General features: G+C 36.9%; 1 protein-coding gene across 2 annotated transcripts in view; it reads left to right on the plus strand.

Moving 5' to 3' along the window:
* zfyve9a (zinc finger, FYVE domain containing 9a) overlaps positions 1-17,846 on the plus strand; it is a 34,782-nt gene extending 16,936 nt beyond the window's left edge. Inside the window, exons 5-19 of one of the 2 annotated variants that reach the window (XM_087810594.1) lie at positions 619-718; positions 786-977; positions 1,049-1,179; positions 2,694-2,823; positions 3,024-3,146; positions 4,852-5,007; positions 6,177-6,401; positions 11,114-11,196; positions 11,261-11,365; positions 12,938-13,088; positions 15,046-15,126; positions 15,227-15,389; positions 15,458-15,563; positions 15,637-15,807; positions 16,666-17,846. In XM_087810594.1, the coding sequence (XP_087666720.1) occupies positions 619-718; positions 786-977; positions 1,049-1,179; positions 2,694-2,823; positions 3,024-3,146; positions 4,852-5,007; positions 6,177-6,401; positions 11,114-11,196; positions 11,261-11,365; positions 12,938-13,088; positions 15,046-15,126; positions 15,227-15,389; positions 15,458-15,563; positions 15,637-15,807; positions 16,666-16,827 (2,079 nt within the window). In that variant the 3' untranslated portion in view covers positions 16,828-17,846. The remainder of the gene's footprint in view (positions 1-618; positions 719-785; positions 978-1,048; positions 1,180-2,693; positions 2,824-3,023; positions 3,147-4,851; positions 5,008-6,176; positions 6,402-11,113; positions 11,197-11,260; positions 11,366-12,937; positions 13,089-15,045; positions 15,127-15,226; positions 15,390-15,457; positions 15,564-15,636; positions 15,808-16,665) is intronic. The other variant, XM_087810596.1, reaches the window with a different exon arrangement.
* Positions 17,847-19,131: the final 1,285 nt, after the last annotated feature.

Below are 19,131 nucleotides of genomic sequence, written 5' to 3' on the forward strand. Positions count from 1 at the left end.
GATTAATATTTTATAATTTTATATAATATTGTTATATTCTCCAAATGAGTCATTTTATTTGTAAACCTAGAATTAATTAAAAAATGTGTCAATATAAAAACTGTGGATATAATAGCAATACCAAGAGTAGATGAAGAGAATCTGAAATTATATAATATTTAATAAAGAAAAAAAAAAAGTATTCAACATTGTGATGAAACTGATCCTAACACACTTTCTTGTACAAAATGTAACTTTTGACAAATGACTTTAGAGAAAAATTGCATTTTTTATGTTGTAAAAAAACCCCACCTTGACCGTGAGTCAACACAAGGGTTAAATGAACATGCATATATATCCCGTAATGCTTTGCCGCCCAGCCAACGAAACGCAGCCAATTATCCCTTTTGACTTCGCAACAGACGTATGATTTTAACACAGTATTCTAGCGACCAAATTGGCAGTGACAGAATAAGGCAGTGTGTAGAAAAGCATCATGGGAGTTCACTTTATTTAAGCGCCGTAAGCATAGATGCTGACGCTGCACTGGAATCATGCCGCTAGACCTCAGATAATGGCGTCTAAACCGCGGCGCGATCGATGCTGGTTTGTGTTGACGAGCGACGGTTGTGTTGTCAGGTGTTCTGCGCCTCCTGCTGCAGCCTCAAGTGCCGGCTGACGCACCTGGACCGGAAGGAGGCGCGGGTCTGCGTCACCTGTCACTCGGTGCTGACGTGCGGTGAGTCCCGGTTGGCGTATCAAAAATAAAATGACCTTCAGGGATTAAACGTCTCATCTGTGTCCAGCTGCTCCGCCCAGAGAGACGCCGGCGCCGCCCGTCGCCACGGCCACCAACCAGAGCCCGAACCCCAACAACCCGGCCGAGTACTGCTCCACCATCCCGCCCCTGCAGCAGGCGCAGGCGTCGGGCGCCCTCAGCTCGCCGCCGCCCACCGTCATGGTGCCCGTGGGGGTCCTCAAGCAGCCGGGCAACGAGGGTGAGAGGTTCAGGGCGGGGGGGGGTTTACGAGAAGATCCGGGTGTTCAAGGTCGTGTTTGTCGTCTGCAGCGCCGCTCACGCGAGAGCAGAGGAGGGTCTGGTTCGCCGACGGCGTCCTGCCCAACGGAGACGCCGCCAACGAGTCGCCTAAACACACGACGCAGGCGCACAACAAGACGTCCGGCGGCGAGTCTGCAGAGGTAGGAAGGGAGGAGGGAGGAGGAGGGAGGAGGAGGAGGGAGGAGGAGGAGGGAGGAGGAGGAGGAGGGAGGAGGGAGGAGGGAGGAGGAGGGGTCACGACCTGTGGTGAACGTAATCGCCGTCCAGACCTTAAGACGGATTATCTTCGTCACAGGATCCACACCAGTGACTCACCTTATTCTTTTTTTTTTAAAATAAACTTTATTGTTCACTCCAGGTTTACGCAGCAGTATTCCAGTTGGTATAATCATTATGTTATATATATATGTGTGTGTGTGTGTGTGTGTGTGTGTGTGTGTGTGTGTGTGTGTGTGTGTGTGTGTGTGTGTGTGTGTGTGTATTTCAATAGAACAGATGTATACGAAAATAAAACAAATACAAAATAATACAATATATATATAAAGAATAAACATATTTCGAGAGTGACTAACAGTGAACGCCCTGATGAGCAACTGTCAAGATGACGTATTATTGATGCTCATGAACGTGGAGCCCCCTACTGGTGTGGCGCCATATCAAAATCTTTCGACGTTCAAAATTAATCAAATCATTTTTTATACCAGTTTGTGTTTTTATTAATATAATGAATATTCTATTTAAAAATATATATATATTTTTTACTATTGTTTGCGGTTGTGGTTAAGAAATAATAACAATATATATATATATATATATATATTTAGAAAACAAAAATACATTTTAGCATTTATATGTTTAGTATGAAATATTTAATTGTAGTAATTTTTGTAATTTATGCATTGTTTGTCAGAAAATGTTGATATATTAAAAAATACCCGTTGCAAAAAAAGCTGAATATTCAAAATAACATTTGGAAACTTAAAATATATTAAAAAAAAATACAATTGTCTATATTTGAAAAGTGAAAGTAATTTTAAAAGAACAAATATATACATATATATGTTTAGTATACAATAGTACATTTATTGGCAATTTACAATTGAGCTGCAAAAATAAAATGAAAAGAATATTGCGACTTTTCAGCCAAACAATAATATTTAATCATAATATTATTTTAAATATTTATTGTGAAACTTAAAATGTTATTTTTTAAAAAGCAAATAATATATTGTCTATATTTAGAAAATGTAAATAAATGTTTGTTATAGAATGTTTAAAAAATATTGAATTATTTTGTATTTTAGAATTGTTTGTGATACAAAATTGCTTTAAAAAATGCAGACTTTTCAGCCAAACTACAATATTTAATAAAGATATTGTTTGAAATATTTATCGTGAAACTTAATATGAATTTAAAAAAATGACAATAAAACGAAAATAAAAGTAAAATAAAAGATGTTAAGTATGTTTCAGTTCATGCAAGTGTCGTCATTTCTGAATAAAATTATTTAAAAACCATGATTGTAAATATAAATGAAATCTGAAAATAAAAATACTGGCTCTAGAGACACGGAGCAGACGACACATTCCTTTTTAATCCACTTTTCCACCATGACCTTTGACCCCGCCGCCCTTCCTCTCTCCCCCCCTCCAGGCGTGCCGCCCTCCCGCCGCCCCGGCGGGCAGTCCGGTGGGCAGCTCCGTCAGCCTGATCCCGGAGGACGGACTCCCTCCCATCCTCATCTCCACGGGAGTCAAAGGAGGTACGGGAGGCCACATCACAGGTGCTTGCCCTCATCCTCACCGCCTCCTCCTCATCCCTCCGTCCGTGCTCGCTCACTCGCCCATCACTCGCCCACTCACCCCGCTGACACCTCCTCGTCCTCCTCCTCCTCCTCCTCCTCCTCCTCCTCCTCCTCCTGCTCCTCCTGCTCCTCCTCCTCCTCGTCCTCCTCCTGTCTCACTCTGACATTCCCCTCGCCAGACTACGCGGTGGAGGAGCAGCCCTCGGAGATGCTGCTGATGCAGCAGCTGGAGGAGGGCGGTCTGGACCCGCTGGTGTTCGTGCTCAACGCCAACCTGCTGGCCATGGTCAAGGTCGTCAACTGTGAGTGACCCGGACCGGAGCCGGAACATCGGATCATGAATTTAACATTTTAAATGTTTTTTGTTGATGTATTGTTGTTGTTTTTTCAAATGTAATTTAATTCAATAATTAATGTGTTAAAAGGTTGATTTTCTTTTTTCATTTTTCTTTTTTTTTAATAATTGAATTAAATCATTTATATAGTTTTATATTCTAATTACAATAAGTCAAAAATACTTTTTCTAAATTCAATATTATTTTACATTCAATAAATAAATGTTGGTATAATAGAGCCGCCAGACAAAACCAAAAGATCACAGAGCTACTTGATCCAACTTTCAGCCAATCAGGCGACACACAGACGATCATGTGACGACGGAGAAGCACTGGTGTGTCAACTCATCATGGCCGATTCCAAGGAATCGCTATCGTCTGGTGACGCTATTATGACATTTTATGTCGAATTAAAAAAGCCGGAAATTGAAAAAAAAAGATTGAATTAAAAATATAAATATTTTGAAATTATTGAAATTTGAATATCAAACGTTATGTTTAAAAAACACTAAAATCTAGAATATATTAAATATATTTTGAGGTTAATAATTGTATTTTTTTTTTTTTTAAATAATTGAATTAAATCATTTATATAGTTTTATATTCTAATTACAATAATTTAAAAATACATTTTCTAAATTCAGTATTTTATAATTAGTTTTCTTTTACATTCAATAAATAAATGTTGGTATAATGGAGGCACCAGACAAAACCAAAAGATCACAGAGCTACTTGATCCAACTTTCAGCCAATCAGGCGACACGCAGACGATCATGTGACGACGGAGAAGCACTGGCGTTTCAAGGCATCATTATCGTCTGGTGACGCTATTATGACATTTTATGTTGAATTAAAAAGGTTACAAATTGAAAAAAAATATTGAATTAAAAATATTAATATTTTTTAATTATTGAAATTTGAATATCAAACTTTATGTTTAAAAAACACTCAAATCTAGAATGTATTAAATATATTTTGAGGTTAATAATTTAATTAATTTAGTTTTTTAAATAATTGAATTAAATCATTTATATAGTTTTATATTCTAATTACAATAATTAAAAAATACATTTTCTAAATTCAATATTATTTAATTAGTTGTCTTTAAATTCAATAAATACATTTTGGTACTAATAGAGCCACCAGACAAAACCAAAAGATCACAGAGACACTTGATCGAATTTTCAGCCAATCACGGGACACGCAGACGATCATGTGACGAGGTAGAAGCATCAGTATTATCTAGTGACACTATTATGACAACATTTTATGTTGAATTAAAAAGGCTACAAATTGAAAGAAATTTGAATTAAAAAAAAAATAGAAATATTTTTGAATTATTGGAAATTTAACATCAGACTTTGTTTAAAAAACACTTAAATATAGAAAATATTCACATATATATGCTAAGTTTAAAATGGTAACTGTATTCGTAATTTACAATTGAGCTGCAAAAAAATATTGCGACTTTTCCAACAAAGCGATAATATTTAATAATAATATTATTAAAAATATTTATTGTGAAACTTAAAATGTGAACTAAAAAATGACAATAATGAAAATAAAAGTCAAATATAATTTGAAGTCAATAGTTTAATAAAAAACAAATGAATAAACAAGTTTTTTTAAATATAGCAAACAATGTGTAATTATTCCCCTCCTGTCGCCGCAGACGTGAACAGGAAGTGCTGGTACGTGACCACGAAGGGAATGCACGCCGTGGGTCAGGCCGAGGTGGTGGTTCTGCTCCAGTGTCTGCCCGACGAGAAGACCATCCCCAAAGACATCTTCACGCACTTCGTGCAGCTCTACCAGGAGGCCCTCAGCGGTGAGACTCAACAGATGATATATCGGGCGACTTTGATTCCCTGCAGGGCTCCGGAGACATATTGAGTTTGTCGTCTCTGATTAAGACTCGTCTGTTCGCCTGTCAATCACTGACTGACAACAGATCAGGAAAAGACAAGCGTCTCATCAAACTGTTGTTCAACCGCAGGGATCCATGAGTATTTTATTGAAGTAAATCAGTGAAAATATTGATGAAGTACATTTAACATTTTAAATGTTGAAACTCTTTTTTTAAACATTGAATTATTTGTTGTAATACTTTAATTGAAATATATATATTTTTTTATGATAATTGAATTTAAAAAGTAAAATGTTTTCATTATTATTGAAAAATGTATATATTGAAAGGAATCGTTATTGTTTTTTAATAACGAATTAATTTTAATAATTGATTATTTTCATTTCATTTTCATTAGTTTTTCTTGAATTATTGAATTTCAAAAATGTAAATATTTAAGGTTGAATTATTCTTTATCAATAATAATTGTCTTTTAAAGGGCGATTATTATTATTACTTTTTTAAATAAATAGATGTATATATTTAAGGTTGATTTATTCTTTATTAATAATAATTGTGTTTGTTTTAAAAGGCGAATATTATTCAAGTATATATAAGTTATATATTTAATTATTTTAAAAGATATTATAATAATATTATATATTTTAAAATAATTAAATAAACAAATGTATATATTGAAAGGTATAATTTTTTTTAATACTAATTAAATAAAAATAAATCAATCATCTTTATTGAAAAATGTTTATATTAAAAGCTCAAATTTTTATTTTTCAAAAACAATTACATTTCTATAATTTATTATTTTCATTCATTTTTCTTGAATACTTTAATTTAAAAAAAATTATATATTGAAAGTTTGAACAATTTATTTAAATAGTCGATTAATTGATATAAGAATATCAAACTCTATGTGTAAAAAATTCAATTAATCAAATAATTATTAAATGATTATCCATTTAAAAAACAATCTAAATTATTTAGAAGTTATTGATTTAAAATTACTAAAAAATACATAAAAAATGTCAATAGATAATATTCAAGGAGCAGAGATTTTGATGCTTTTATCACACATTTGGTTTAATTTTCCTGAATCTTCCCCCAGAATCTCAACATGTTCTTCTCCTCCTCAGGTAACGTGCTCAGTCACCTCAGTCACTCGTTCTTCACGCAGAGCTTCCTGGGCAGCAAAGAGCACGGAGGCTTCCTGTACATCAGTCCGTCCTTCCAGTCCCTGCAGGACCTGCTGCTGCCCAACCCGCCCTTCCTGTTCGGGGTCCTCATCCAGAAGTGGGAGACGCCCTGGGCCAAAGTCTTCCCCATCCGCCTCATGCTGCGACTGGGAGCAGAGTACCGATGTGAGTGCTGAGCTGCTCGTGTTGTTGACCAGGTTTAACCATCTGGATTCAGTCCTTGAATTGCTCTGTCAAATGAAGCATTGATCTTGTAAAGGTGTGTGTGTGTGTGTGCGTGTGTGTGTGCGTGTGCGTGTGCAGGGTACGGATCAAATCCTCCGTAGACGTGAGTCGCTCTTGTCGTTGACCAGGTTTAACCAAAAATTCAGATCCACTACAGTGTTGACTTGTGTAACCTTTATACTGTTTAAAAACAGCTGAGGAAACAGGAAGTGATCTCAACTTCCTTGTTACATGGCAGACACGAGTCGCTCTGGTCGTTGACCAGGTTTAACCACTGATTCAGAACCACTACAGTGTTGACTTGACTAGCATTTATACTGCTAAGTAGGTTAATCTAGTTGAGCAAACAAGAAGTGATTTAAACTCCATCCTAAGTAAGTAATATATTTATTTATATAGCGCTTTTCCAGACCAGGGTCACAAAGCGCTTAAACAAACAAAACAATACTCAAAAAAGTACATACTTTAAAGATCAAGATAATACTGAGAACAACACAGGAGTTCCAGAAATTCAAGGAAAAGCCTGAACAAATAGAAACGTCTTAAGATGTTTCTTAAAGGAGTCAGTAGATCCATCAAGTGCAAAGAGAGAAGAAGATTGTTCCAAAGCTTAGGAGCAACAGCCTGAAAAGATTTCTCTCCTCTGGTCCTGAACCGTGTGCGAGGAACCATCAGTAGATTCTGATCCACAGACCTCAGAGACCGAGCTGGGGTGTAAGGCTGGATCAGATCAGTGATGTAAGGAGGAGCCTGAACATGAATAGATCTGAAAGTAAGAACCAGAATTTTAAAGTTGATCCTGAAAGAAACTGGAAGCCAGTGAAGAGTTTTAAGGATCGGAGAAATGTGAGTTCTTCTACTAGAGCGGGTCAGAATTCTGGCTGCAGAGTTCTGAATCAACTGCAGACGAGACAGATCCTTCTTGTTAAGACATGAAAACAAACTGTTACAATAGTCCAGACGAGAAGAAACAAACGCATGGATTACAAGCTCCAGATCATGTTCCGACAACATTTTCCTAAGTTTAGAGATTTTCCTCAGTTGAAGGAAACAGTTTCTGGTCAGTTTTCTTCAGTGTCGAACAAGAGACATGTTTTTGTCAATACAACACCCAGGTTTCTCAGGCTCAGTTTGACAGACTGACCTAAGTCACCCAAGTACTGACTCAACCCTGGAATCTTATCATCAGGAGCAATCACCAGTGTTTCAGTTTCGTCCACATTTAGCTGTAGAGTGTTTTCACTCAGCCATTGTTTGATTGAAGTATATTTGAGTTGCTCAGATTTTTGACCAGGTTTAACCATCCAGATTTAGCCCTGTCGAAAAGATTGAACTTGTAAAGTAGTGTGTGTGTGTGTGTGCAGGGTATGGATCAAATCCGCAGACGTAAGTCGCTCTTGTCGTTGACCAGGTTTAACCACAGATTCAGATCTTCTACAGTGTTTACTTGTCACTTTATACTTTTAAATAATTAGATCACTTCCTTTTTAATCAACTTTATTTAAACTCTCTCCTTACATATCTGGAAACAGGAAGTGATCTAAACTCCCTACTTACAAGGCAGACATGAGTCGCTCTGGTTGTTGACCAGGTTTAACCACAAATTTTAAAACCGCTACAGTTTTTACTTGTGAAACATTCATACTGTTAAACAAATGAATCTAGTTGAGGAAACAGGAAGTGATGCAAACTCCATCGTTAAAAATCAGACATGAGTCGCTCAGACTTCAACAGGGTTTAACATTGTCCGTACAAGGCATACAAGATTTTTTCTTTTTCTTTTTTTCTATTTCTGCTACACTCACTTAAGAGGAATCAGAAGTTGTGTAAAAACTATTCTTGGCTGTAATTGTTATATGTTTCTTGGCCTTTTAAGGTATATATTTTAACTTTGTATTGTTTTTTTTATTGTTAAAGCGCTTTGTGACCCTGGTCTAGAAAGGCACTTTAGAAATAACCTGTACTTACTTACTTACTAATTACATTTTTCTGGCCTTTTAAATCCTACTTTATTTTTGATGTCCTTTGTTTATGTTTTATTTTGTACAACAAAGGGAATATTAAACAAAACAATTACATTTTCTTTAATAACAATTAACACGCAAATATTCACAGTGTTTGTTCATTTTTGTGTTGTTATCAAACAACCGGCGGCTAGATGGCAGCAGTCATTACGTCATCTGCCGCTAAAGGAAGAATAAAATCCCAGCAATGACTGAGGACGAGAGGATACAGTGACTCCAGCAGCTTTTAAAGCTGATGTTTGGACATATTTTGGTTTTCAAAACAAACGAAAGCAGTTACGACTTCGTCAAGAGTCATGTGGTCTGTAAATTCTGCAACACCAGAGTCAAGTACTCGACAATACTACACATATATCCTTGAAACTACAGTATTAGTAGTTTTTTTCTGCTACACTCACTTAAGAGGAATCAGAAGTTGTGTAAAAAATGATCTTGGCTGTGAAAGAAGAAGCCACGAGAAGAGGACCCAACACGCAGCCCTGTGGGACTCCGGTGGAGAGAATCCATCGGTGGATCAAGACGTTTTTTTTCAGAGTCAGAAAAGGAGTTGATTTTTATGAAATACGCCGTCAATCCTGGCAGATTTACGACGGGCGTCCGTGCAGCCACAGATCAGCTCAAAAGGTTCCCGGATGTTTGAGACTTAACTTGTCAAATCAGCTGAAAATAAGTCGTCAGTGGCTCTGAAGGATCTCGGTTCTTCACCGGAGCAAGTAAATCCTCCCTCACTCTCTCACTCCCTCCTCACTCTCTCACTCCCTCCTCACTCCCTCACTCCCTCACCCCCTCCTCACTCCCTCCCACCTGACGATCAAAACCCTGAATTGAATCCGATGTTTCTACTAAGTGATGCGTCAGGTCGAGCTGTAGATCCTCACCTGAGAGACTTTCCTTTTATTCAGGGGTTGCTGGTGCGACTCCAGCTGTTCGGCGGAGCTAAAAATAGCCGCCTAAGAGGCTCTGAGCCGGGGAGGCGTTAAATATTTGACTGGTGGATTAGGAAACGATGCAGCTCGGCACGTTTGATGTCAGCGAGAGCCCCGTGGATTAATCTTTATTGACACGAGCGCACGCGACAAAAGACGCTCCACCTAAGGAACGGTCGTCTCCCGCTCGTCCTTTTTTCTATCCCTCCTTCTTTTTTTTCAACCCTCATCATATTTTTCTCTCTCCCTCTCTTTCCCTCTGACATGTGATCCTCTTCCTCTCCTCTCTTTGTGTGGCTTAACTTAAGTACTTTTTCTGTCCTTCTACTTTTTAATTTCTTCTTTGGCTTTTTATCAGTTTTTCTTTACTTCTTAAAGAAAAATAACTTTATACAACGTCTGCTCCTACAACTTCTATTCAATTTGAATCATTCAAACTTCGATCAATTCTGCTCGTTTTGTTCCGTCTTTCTTTTATCTCTTCAACTCTTTCTTCTGTTCCTCTTTTTCTACCTTTTTTTTACCCCATTCACTTGACCTTTGACCTTCCAGTAAATTCTATTGTAAAATCTACTCACACCTTGAAACTTCATTCAATTTAAAAAAACACTTTATTCTACTAACTGCTCTAATACTACTACTTGTACTACACATTCTACTGCTACCTTTAATACGTATACTACTAATGTTCCTACTGCTTTTATTATTTATAATTGTACTACAAATTCTACAACTGCTTATACTTGTACTACTAATTCTACTACTACTGTTCCTACTGCTTTTATTATTTATACTTGTACTTCTAATTTGCTAATACTTATAATTATACTACGAATTCTACTACTACTGTTCCTGCTGCTTTTATTATTTATACTTATACTACTAATTTACTACTACTTATACTTTTACTGCTAATTCTACTTCGAATTTTACTGCTTATCTAACTAATTATACTTTAACTACTAATACTTCTACTACTTATACTTATGCTTTTACTACTAATTCTAGTACTGCTTTTACTAATTCTACTACTAATTCTACTACTACTTATACTAATTATACTTGTACTACTAAATCTACTACTACTTATACTTAAACTTTTACTACTAATTCTAGTACTGCTTTTACTAACTATACTTACTTTTTTCTTCTCCTCATTTGTATTATTCTTCCTTTTCTTATTATTTTCTTCTTCGCAACCTTTTTTCACTTTATTTCAACTGTTTCCACACATTTTTACTTTGAATACCAAATCTGTAAAGTGAAATACTTGAAAGTATTTCACTTTACAGATTCACGCTGCATTTTCTTCTGGAAATGCAGTTCTTATACTAATTTCTTTCTCTCCATTTTCCCTTTTATTTATGAATTTTCTTTTATTTCTCTTGTTTTCTTTCTTCTACTTGTCTTCCCAACTCTCATTTTTATAGTCTTCCTCTCTTTCTCACTGTCTCCTCTTCCTCCTCCTACTTTTCTATTCATCCCTCTTTCCTTTTACACCTCACCTTGTTCTTCTTCCCATTTGTTTCTCTCTCTTCTTTATACTACATTATTTGTTGCTTTCTTGTTTTCTCCGTCTCTCAGTCCTTTTTCTTTCTCGCTCCTTCTTTCCCTTCCCTTGTTCTCGTCAACATCCATTTTTGTTTTCTCGCCTCACACTTCCACCCTTTTAAAAACGTGTGGATGTGTTTATTCTCTCCAGTCTACCCGTGCCCGCTGTTCAGCGTCCGCTACAGGAAGCCTCTCTTCGCGGAGACGGGTCACACCATCATGAACCTGCTGGCGGTGAGAACCTCTCCCTCCGGTGAGTCCATGACCTTGACTCTTCATGTTCATGTGGATTCGGCAGGACTTCCGGAACTACCAGTACACGCTGCCGCTGGTGAAGGGTCTGGTGGTGGACATGGAGGTGAGGAGCACCAGCATCAGGATCCCCAGCAACAGATACAATGAGGTGAGTCCTTCTGGGTCACTAGAGGGTCACGGACGATGCCTTCAGGTGCTGTGAGCAAAGTAGGGAATTATTTCCCCTTCTCAAAACTTTCCTTACTTCTTGTCTAATACGAGTCTCTACTAGATGTTTATAGAGGCTCAGAAGTAGTGATGACTAATCTGACCACTGGGTGTTGTCTTCTGGCTCAGCTCTTTTTGTGTCGTTACATTGTTTAGCGAGTGGACTCGTTTATACTAGATGTCGCCTCACCATTAAATATCAAGATATTTATAGTGTGTTGATAATAAACTGTATCTGTCTTTTAATTTTAACTATATATAATATTATCTTTTTATTTATTCATTTTTGTGGGGGCTTTTAAACAATGTTTGATTTTATAATGGTTATTTTATGGTTTATATTTCAATAAAGTGTATATAAAATAAAACTAATATAATGAAAAGTAATACAATAATATCAGCATTTTGTGTTGCGATTATTGTTATTATTTTTTTGTCCCTTTTAAATCCCACTTTGTTTTGTAATCCTTTTTACAATTTGATTTTATTATTAACGATTAACATGCAAATATATTTACAGTTCATTTGTGTGTTGTGATTAAACTTCCGGCCGCTAGATGGCGTTAATCATTACATGTAATTGTTATATGTGTCTTTGCCTTTTAAAGTATATACTTTAACTTTGTATTGTTTTTTATTGTTCAAGCGCTTTGTGACCCTGGTCTAGAAGGGCACTTTAGAAATAACCTTTACTTACTTACTTACTTACTTACTAATTAAATTTTTCTGGCCTTTTAAATCCTACTTTATTTTTGATGTCCTTTGTTTATGTTTTATTTTATAAAACAAAGGGAATATTAAACAAAACAATTTAATTTTCTTTAATCAACAATTAACACGCAAATATTCACAGCATTTGTTCATTTTTGTGTTGGAATCAAACCACCGGCCGCTAGATGGCAGCAGTCGTTACGTCATATGCCGCTAAAGGAAGAATGAAAACCCGACGATGACTGAGGACGAGAGGATACAGTGACTCCAGCATCTTTTAAAAGCTGATGTTTGGACAAATTTTGGTTTGAAAACAAATGAAAGCAGTTACGACTTCATCAAGAGTCATGTGGTCTGTAAATACTGCAACACCAGAGTCAAGTACTGGACAATACTACACATATATTCTTGTTACTACAGTATCACGATATATCGAATCGTGTCGCCAGATTCTTGCCAACACACAGGCTCTCTCGGAGCAGACGGAGACATCGTCTCTCCGGGAGCTTCTGCGAGAAGAGACGAGAGGAGCAGTCTTTCAGAGACGAGGTCTGGGGGAGTGTTGAGATCTGGCAGCTGCTGCAGGAGCAGATGGGATCTTGTCAACAGCTCCGAGGTCCAGATCCTTCTGGCGATTCACAAACGTCTCAGAAGAAAAGCATCAAACGTGTCACCGTGTGACCGTTATCTGTCATCTTAAACCTCCCGGAGCAATTAGGATTTACTCCGCGTGGAGCTTTAAGTCCCGGAGGGTCGATGATGATGATGAGGATGATGATGATGATCTGGTTTGTCCTTGCAGCTGATGAAGGCCATGAACAAGTCCAACGAGCACGTGTTGGCCATGGGCGCCTGTTTCAACGACCGCGCCGACTCGCACCTGGTGTGTGTGCAGAACGACGATGGAAACTACCAGACGCAGGCCATCAGCATCCACCACCAGCCACGCAAAGGTGCGCACACACACACACACACACACACACACACACACACACACACACACACACACACACACACACACACACACACACACACACACACACACACACACACACACACACACACACACACACACACAGATAAGAAGAAGAATTAGAATAGAATTAGTAGTAGTAAAAGTACAAGTATAAGTAGTAGTAGTAAAAGTATAATTTTAAGTAGCTTGAGAATTAGTAGTAAAAGTATACGTAGAAGTAGAAGTAAAAGTAGAAGTAGTTGAAGTTTAATTGTAAAAGCAGTAGTATAATGAGCTGTAAAAGTATAAGTAGTAGTAGAATTAGTTAGATTAGGTGTGAGTAGATCTTACAATAGAATTTACCGGAAGGTCAAAGGTCAAGTGAATGGGGTAAAAAAAAAAAGGGTGGAAAATAGCAAAAACGACTGAACAGATTTAAATTGTTTATGGGAAGAAATATCGATAAATGGAAGAGAAACTAGGTATTACATTTTTTCCGGTTTACCGTCTGGATCCAGGAATCTTTTGAAGGTTTTGTCGCTATTAATGGGGAGAGCTGTAGCGTGAGCTCCCTTTGTTCGATGCTATGACTGTGTGTTGTGCAGGCGAGTTTCTTTTGACCCAATGTTTTACTGAAGGAAATATTCACCTGTAATGATAGCAACAAGCTAGCTGGTGTTATGCTAGCATCACTTTCACACCAGTGTTTTTTTATAGAAGTGAATCAGTGACATCAGAATATTTAATAGTTGAATTCAAGATCATATATACAGTATATATATATATATATATATATATATATATATGTAAGTAAGTAATTTATATTTATTCAGTGGCTTTTATGTATACAGTATACTTTTATATAAAACCTTTATTTTGTTTTTGTATAATTGAATTGAAAAAAGGTAGGTTTTCGTTTTTAATATATATATATATTAAAGTAATTAAATGATGATGATATGAATAAATACATTTTTTCGATCCAACTCTTTTGTTATTGTCTGGTGTCACTATATTAACATTTTATATTGACTTTAAAACACTAAAAATTAAAGAAATATTTTTTTAGAAAATGTACATTTGAATAATTAGAATTAGAATATCAAACTATTTGTAAAAGTATATAAATATATATTCATTTATAAAAAAATAATATTTATTTTTTTAGTCATTATTAATAAAAAATAAAACGATTTATTCAACTTTTCAATATATAAATTGTTAAATAGTAAATTTCAACCACTTTTCAACTGGAATGTCCTTTAATATGGACTTTAATGTAAAGTACATCAGTGTCAATATTGAATAGTTTAATGTCTATATTATGTAATTATATTTAAAAAACGAATATTTAAAAAAGTTAACGTTTTTAACTTTTATGAAAAGTACATCAGTGTCAATATTGAATAGTTTAATGTCTATATTATGTAATTATATTTAAAAAACGAATATTTAAAAAAGTTAACGTTTTTAACTTTTATGAAAAGTACATCAGTGTCAATATTGAATAGTTTAATGTCTATATTATGTAATTATATTTAAAAAACGAATATTTAAAAAAGTTAACGTTTTTAACTTTTATGTAAAGTACATCAGTGTCAATATTGAATAGTTTAATGTCTATATTATGTAATTATATTTAAAAAACGAATATTTAAAAAGGTTTTTTTTACAAAAATAGTCTATATTTTTATTCCAAAAATTCAAATATACATTTCTAAATTAAATATTCTTTAATTTGTATCTTTTAAAATACAATATACAAATGTTTGTATAATAGTGACACCAGACAAAACCAACGGAGCACCATTATTGATAATAATAATTCAACCTTTCAATAAACAATAAAACAAGAATTCAATGCTTAGAAAAAGTAACTCCAAAGGAAACGTGTATATTTTGTCGTTTTAATTCAAAATTATTAAAAAACATCTCAACGTCTTCTGTGGTCACAGTGACCGGCGCCTGCTTCTTCGTGTTCAGCGGCGCTCTGAAGGCCTCGTCGGGATACTTGGCCAAAACAAGCATCGTGGAAGGTGAGGAACCAGGACCGACCAGGACCTCCTTCAGAGACTTGTGGTCTTCAGTCTTTAAAAAAAATTGGTTAATTAATTAATTAATTCTTCTGCTCCTCAGACGGCGTGATGATCCAGATCACGGCCGAGACCATGGACTCCCTGCGCCAGGCCCTGAGGGACATGAAGGACTTCAGCATCACGTGCGGGAAGGCGGACCAGGAGGAGAACCAGGAGCTGGTGACCATCCACTGGACCGAGGACGACCACAACTGCAACAAAGGGTGAGTTGACCTTCGTGAAGGTTTTTGAAGATCCTCGTCTCTTAAGTCTCGTGTTCCGGTCCCTCCAGGGTCATCAGTCCCATCGACGGCAAGTCCATGGAGTCCATCAGCAGCGTGAAGATCTTCCACGGGTCGGAGTTCAAAGCCAACGGGAAGGTGATCCGCTGGACGGAGGTGAGACCCCCTCCCGATAGTCGGTACAAGTCAGCAGATCGCTGGACTCTCTGGTTCTCTTGGGTCCTCCCAGGTGTTCTTCCTCCAGAGTGACGAGCACCCCAACAGCGACCCGGCGGACCACAGCCGGCTGACGGAGAACATGGCCCGGTCCTTCTGCATGGCCCTCTGCCCGCACCTGAAGCTGCTGAAGGAGGACGGCATGGCCAAGCTGGGCCTCAGAGTAACGCTGGACTCGGACCAGGTGAGCAGGACCAGGAGGGATGAGACCACTTTTCATTATTTGAAATACATTTTGAGAAGTTTTAACATGTTCAAGAGAGAAGGAGTGTGTAGTGACATCTGGGGAAACTACACAATATATAGTGATACTGTAGTAACAAGTATATATATATATGTGTAGTATTGTCGAGTACTTGACTCTGGTGTTGCAGAATTTACAGACCACATGACTCTTGACGAAGTCGTAACTGTTTTCATTTGTTTTCAAACCAAAATATGTCCAAACATCGGCTTTAAAAGCTGCTGGAGTCAATGTATCCTCTCGTCCTCAGTCATCGCCGAAATCTCACGATTTCATTGTTACTTATTCTCCTATCGGTAAAGCGACCGGGAGTATAAGACGAAATCCACTTGCTAAATAATTCATCAACATAACAAGATTTATAACCCCCCTAAAAAAAAAGAGCTGAGCCAAAGGTCAACACTCTCTGGTCAAATTAGGCTCCGCCCTCATCGCAAGAATTCTGGCGTAACCAGAGACAAGAAGTCCAGGAAGATGTTGAAGTTGGGAGAAAGTAAAAGGAATTTCCCACATTTTCAACAACCCCCTGAACGCATCATCAGTGAACCGAGGACTCTCGCCATCTAGTGGCCGAAAGGTTTAATTGCAACACAAAAAAATAAAAATAAAACACTGAATATTTGAATTTGAAGTGTAATTTTATACACGATTTGTTGAAGTGGGAGTCATAGGATAACTTTTTAGAGTGAAATGTGAATTGAAAACGAATTAATTGAAAACTATTTAAAAATAATGGTGATACAGAGCTTGTTAAATATCAATAAATAAACGTATTCAAGCGCCTTCTTCCGTCCTCAGGTGGGTTACCTGGCAGGAAGTAACGGTTCGCCGCTGCTGCCTCAGTACCTGAGCGACCTGGACAGCGCTCTGATCCCCGTCATCCACGGAGGGGCGTGTCAGCTGAGCGAGGGTCCGGTCGTCATGGAGCTGGTCTTCTACATCCTGGAGATCATCTCCTAGAAGGAAGAGTCAGGAGGCCCCGGGAGTCACGTGACCCCCCCACGAACGACTCACCTTTCACCGTCAAAAAAAACTTTATCGACAATCCCAAAATACTTTTCGTAAAAGTGAAGAATAAAAAAAAAAAAAATAGTATTGGATCTGGAGTCCGCCTGATCAGGGAACCACAGGATCGACTCCTAGTTTTACCGTAAATCAACACTTTTCAGGTCGACAAGTCTCCGATCCCGCAGTCCAGAACCCGGTACCAGGTCCAGTACACAGTTTTTTTTTTGTAGACGGATGGTTCACGCCTGCTTCTGTAGCCTCCAGAGACACTTCCCCCCCCCCGGTCTCCATCTTCACCGACTTAAGGGTTTTAAGGTTGTAAAATATTTTAAAGCAGCTTTTTAAGAAAATGTAAAGATGTACAAACACACAAATGTATAAATATATCCGTGGATTTAAAGCCATCGACATGAGCGAGTGTTTCATCTTTGCGTCCACCTTGAAGCTGAATGTAAAACTGAAACCCAAAAATTCCAGACGGGAGGATCAGACTCGTCGACGCGGACCTGAGAATACAACCCAGAATGTATCCGAGTGTTTTTTTTGTTTTGTTGTTTTTTTGTTTTAATTCTTCGAAGATCAACTGCTTCTGAAGTCACAACCTGGTCCGACAATCACTCCGGTCCACTTCAAAACCACCTCCTGTAGCGGTCAGAACCTCCTTCCTGTTGCTGTGTTTTCTCCAAGTCTCGGCATCGATCGGATCCGTCCAAAAAGAAAAAAAAAAAAAAAAAAAAAGTTGCGATGGGTTTGAACAGTAGCATTTTTATTTTGTGGTATCCAACACTGCATGTGACGGCCTGAGACCAATATCAAGTTTTGCATCCGAGATCCTTTTTCTTCCGTTTTTATTTGCAAGCCAAAAAAAATAAGAAAAAACCTGTACATTTCTTTTTCTTTACACTACAAATGTCAACAAATCTTTATCAAGATCTGTAGAATATGTAAAATAAAAATATACTTATTAAAAACTCGAGTTGTGTTTTATATAGCGACAAAACTCTTTATAGAAACAAGTCGATATTTTCAACAATACTTTCATAAAATGTAAAAGAAATCCATACGCAGTACCTTCATCTCACCACTTGGGGGCTCTTATATTTGTTTTAACAACCAGAATAATGGAATCGACCAGAAAATCTAATAACCATGTTGTGACATTAATATTTACGCTTCATATTTCTGCATCGGTACATTGAATATCAACAAACCCCGACATCTAGTGGTGACAATTGGTCACTGCAATAAAAAATGCATATTTTACAAATAACGAGATTTCATCAATACAACTTTGAAAAATTACAATTTGACGAACTTTTTGGGGACTAAACACGCCATTTTGTAGTGTCAACCTTAATGTGAAAACCCAACTCTCCTGACTTATTCACATGTTGTCAATGTTGAAGTCTTCAAAATGCAGTAGTTCCTTCATTCATCATGACGTTGCTCCGTTTGTAAGTTATTACTTAATAAAGTTCTCTCCCGTCTGAAGCCAAACGAGACTTCGGTTTAAATTAAACATTCTGACATCACTCTGGTGCAGGTGTCCTCCCCTAGAAGCCCTAAATCAGTTGAGTACCTACATGTTAATAAACAAAATAGATATTTACGTAAACATGGTGAGAGTTACTTCTGCCTTTAGGTGTTTTTCTAACGTGTACATTAAGCAGCAAATCTTATTTTTATTATTTGTTTTTAATGTACAAAACGGGAGTTTCAGGGGTGAGTTTGAAATTTACGTGAGTCCTTGAATGCAACTCGTGTTTTTGTGACCAATCAGAGCGGAGTAGGCGTGGCTGCTTGAAGGCGATTTCTTCTCAGCCAAAACAGCGCATTTTAAGTGGGCGGAGCTTAAGCGTATTTTCTAATATAAATATCTTTATTAAATGATAGTTTTGTGCAAAAAGAAACATACTGATGAGTACATAAAGGTCCTGGGACAATATAAGACGCACTGAAATCAGCACATTAGATTTCTTTTAATTGTAACAAACTTTATAACGTAAGCATTTTAGTTGTTTTTTTTAGTTTCAAATGACTAAATTAAAACATACATTTTAACATTGTGTGTATGTGAGGATTTGCCTTTAAACCCATTTCTCACGAGCCTGCACTTTAATGTCTTTAATTAAATATTTCTATATTTCTTTCTCCAAATACCGTAACAATAGTTAAAAACGTTTAAGGTAAAAAAGACATTGATACAGTATCGTTATTATAAATGAAATATTTGCCTTGAACTCACATTGAAAATAA

The sequence above is a fragment of the Callionymus lyra genome, chromosome 16 (assembly GCF_982586985.1).
Source record: "Callionymus lyra chromosome 16, fCalLyr1.hap1.1, whole genome shotgun sequence".
NCBI lineage: Eukaryota > Metazoa > Chordata > Actinopteri > Syngnathiformes > Callionymidae > Callionymus > Callionymus lyra.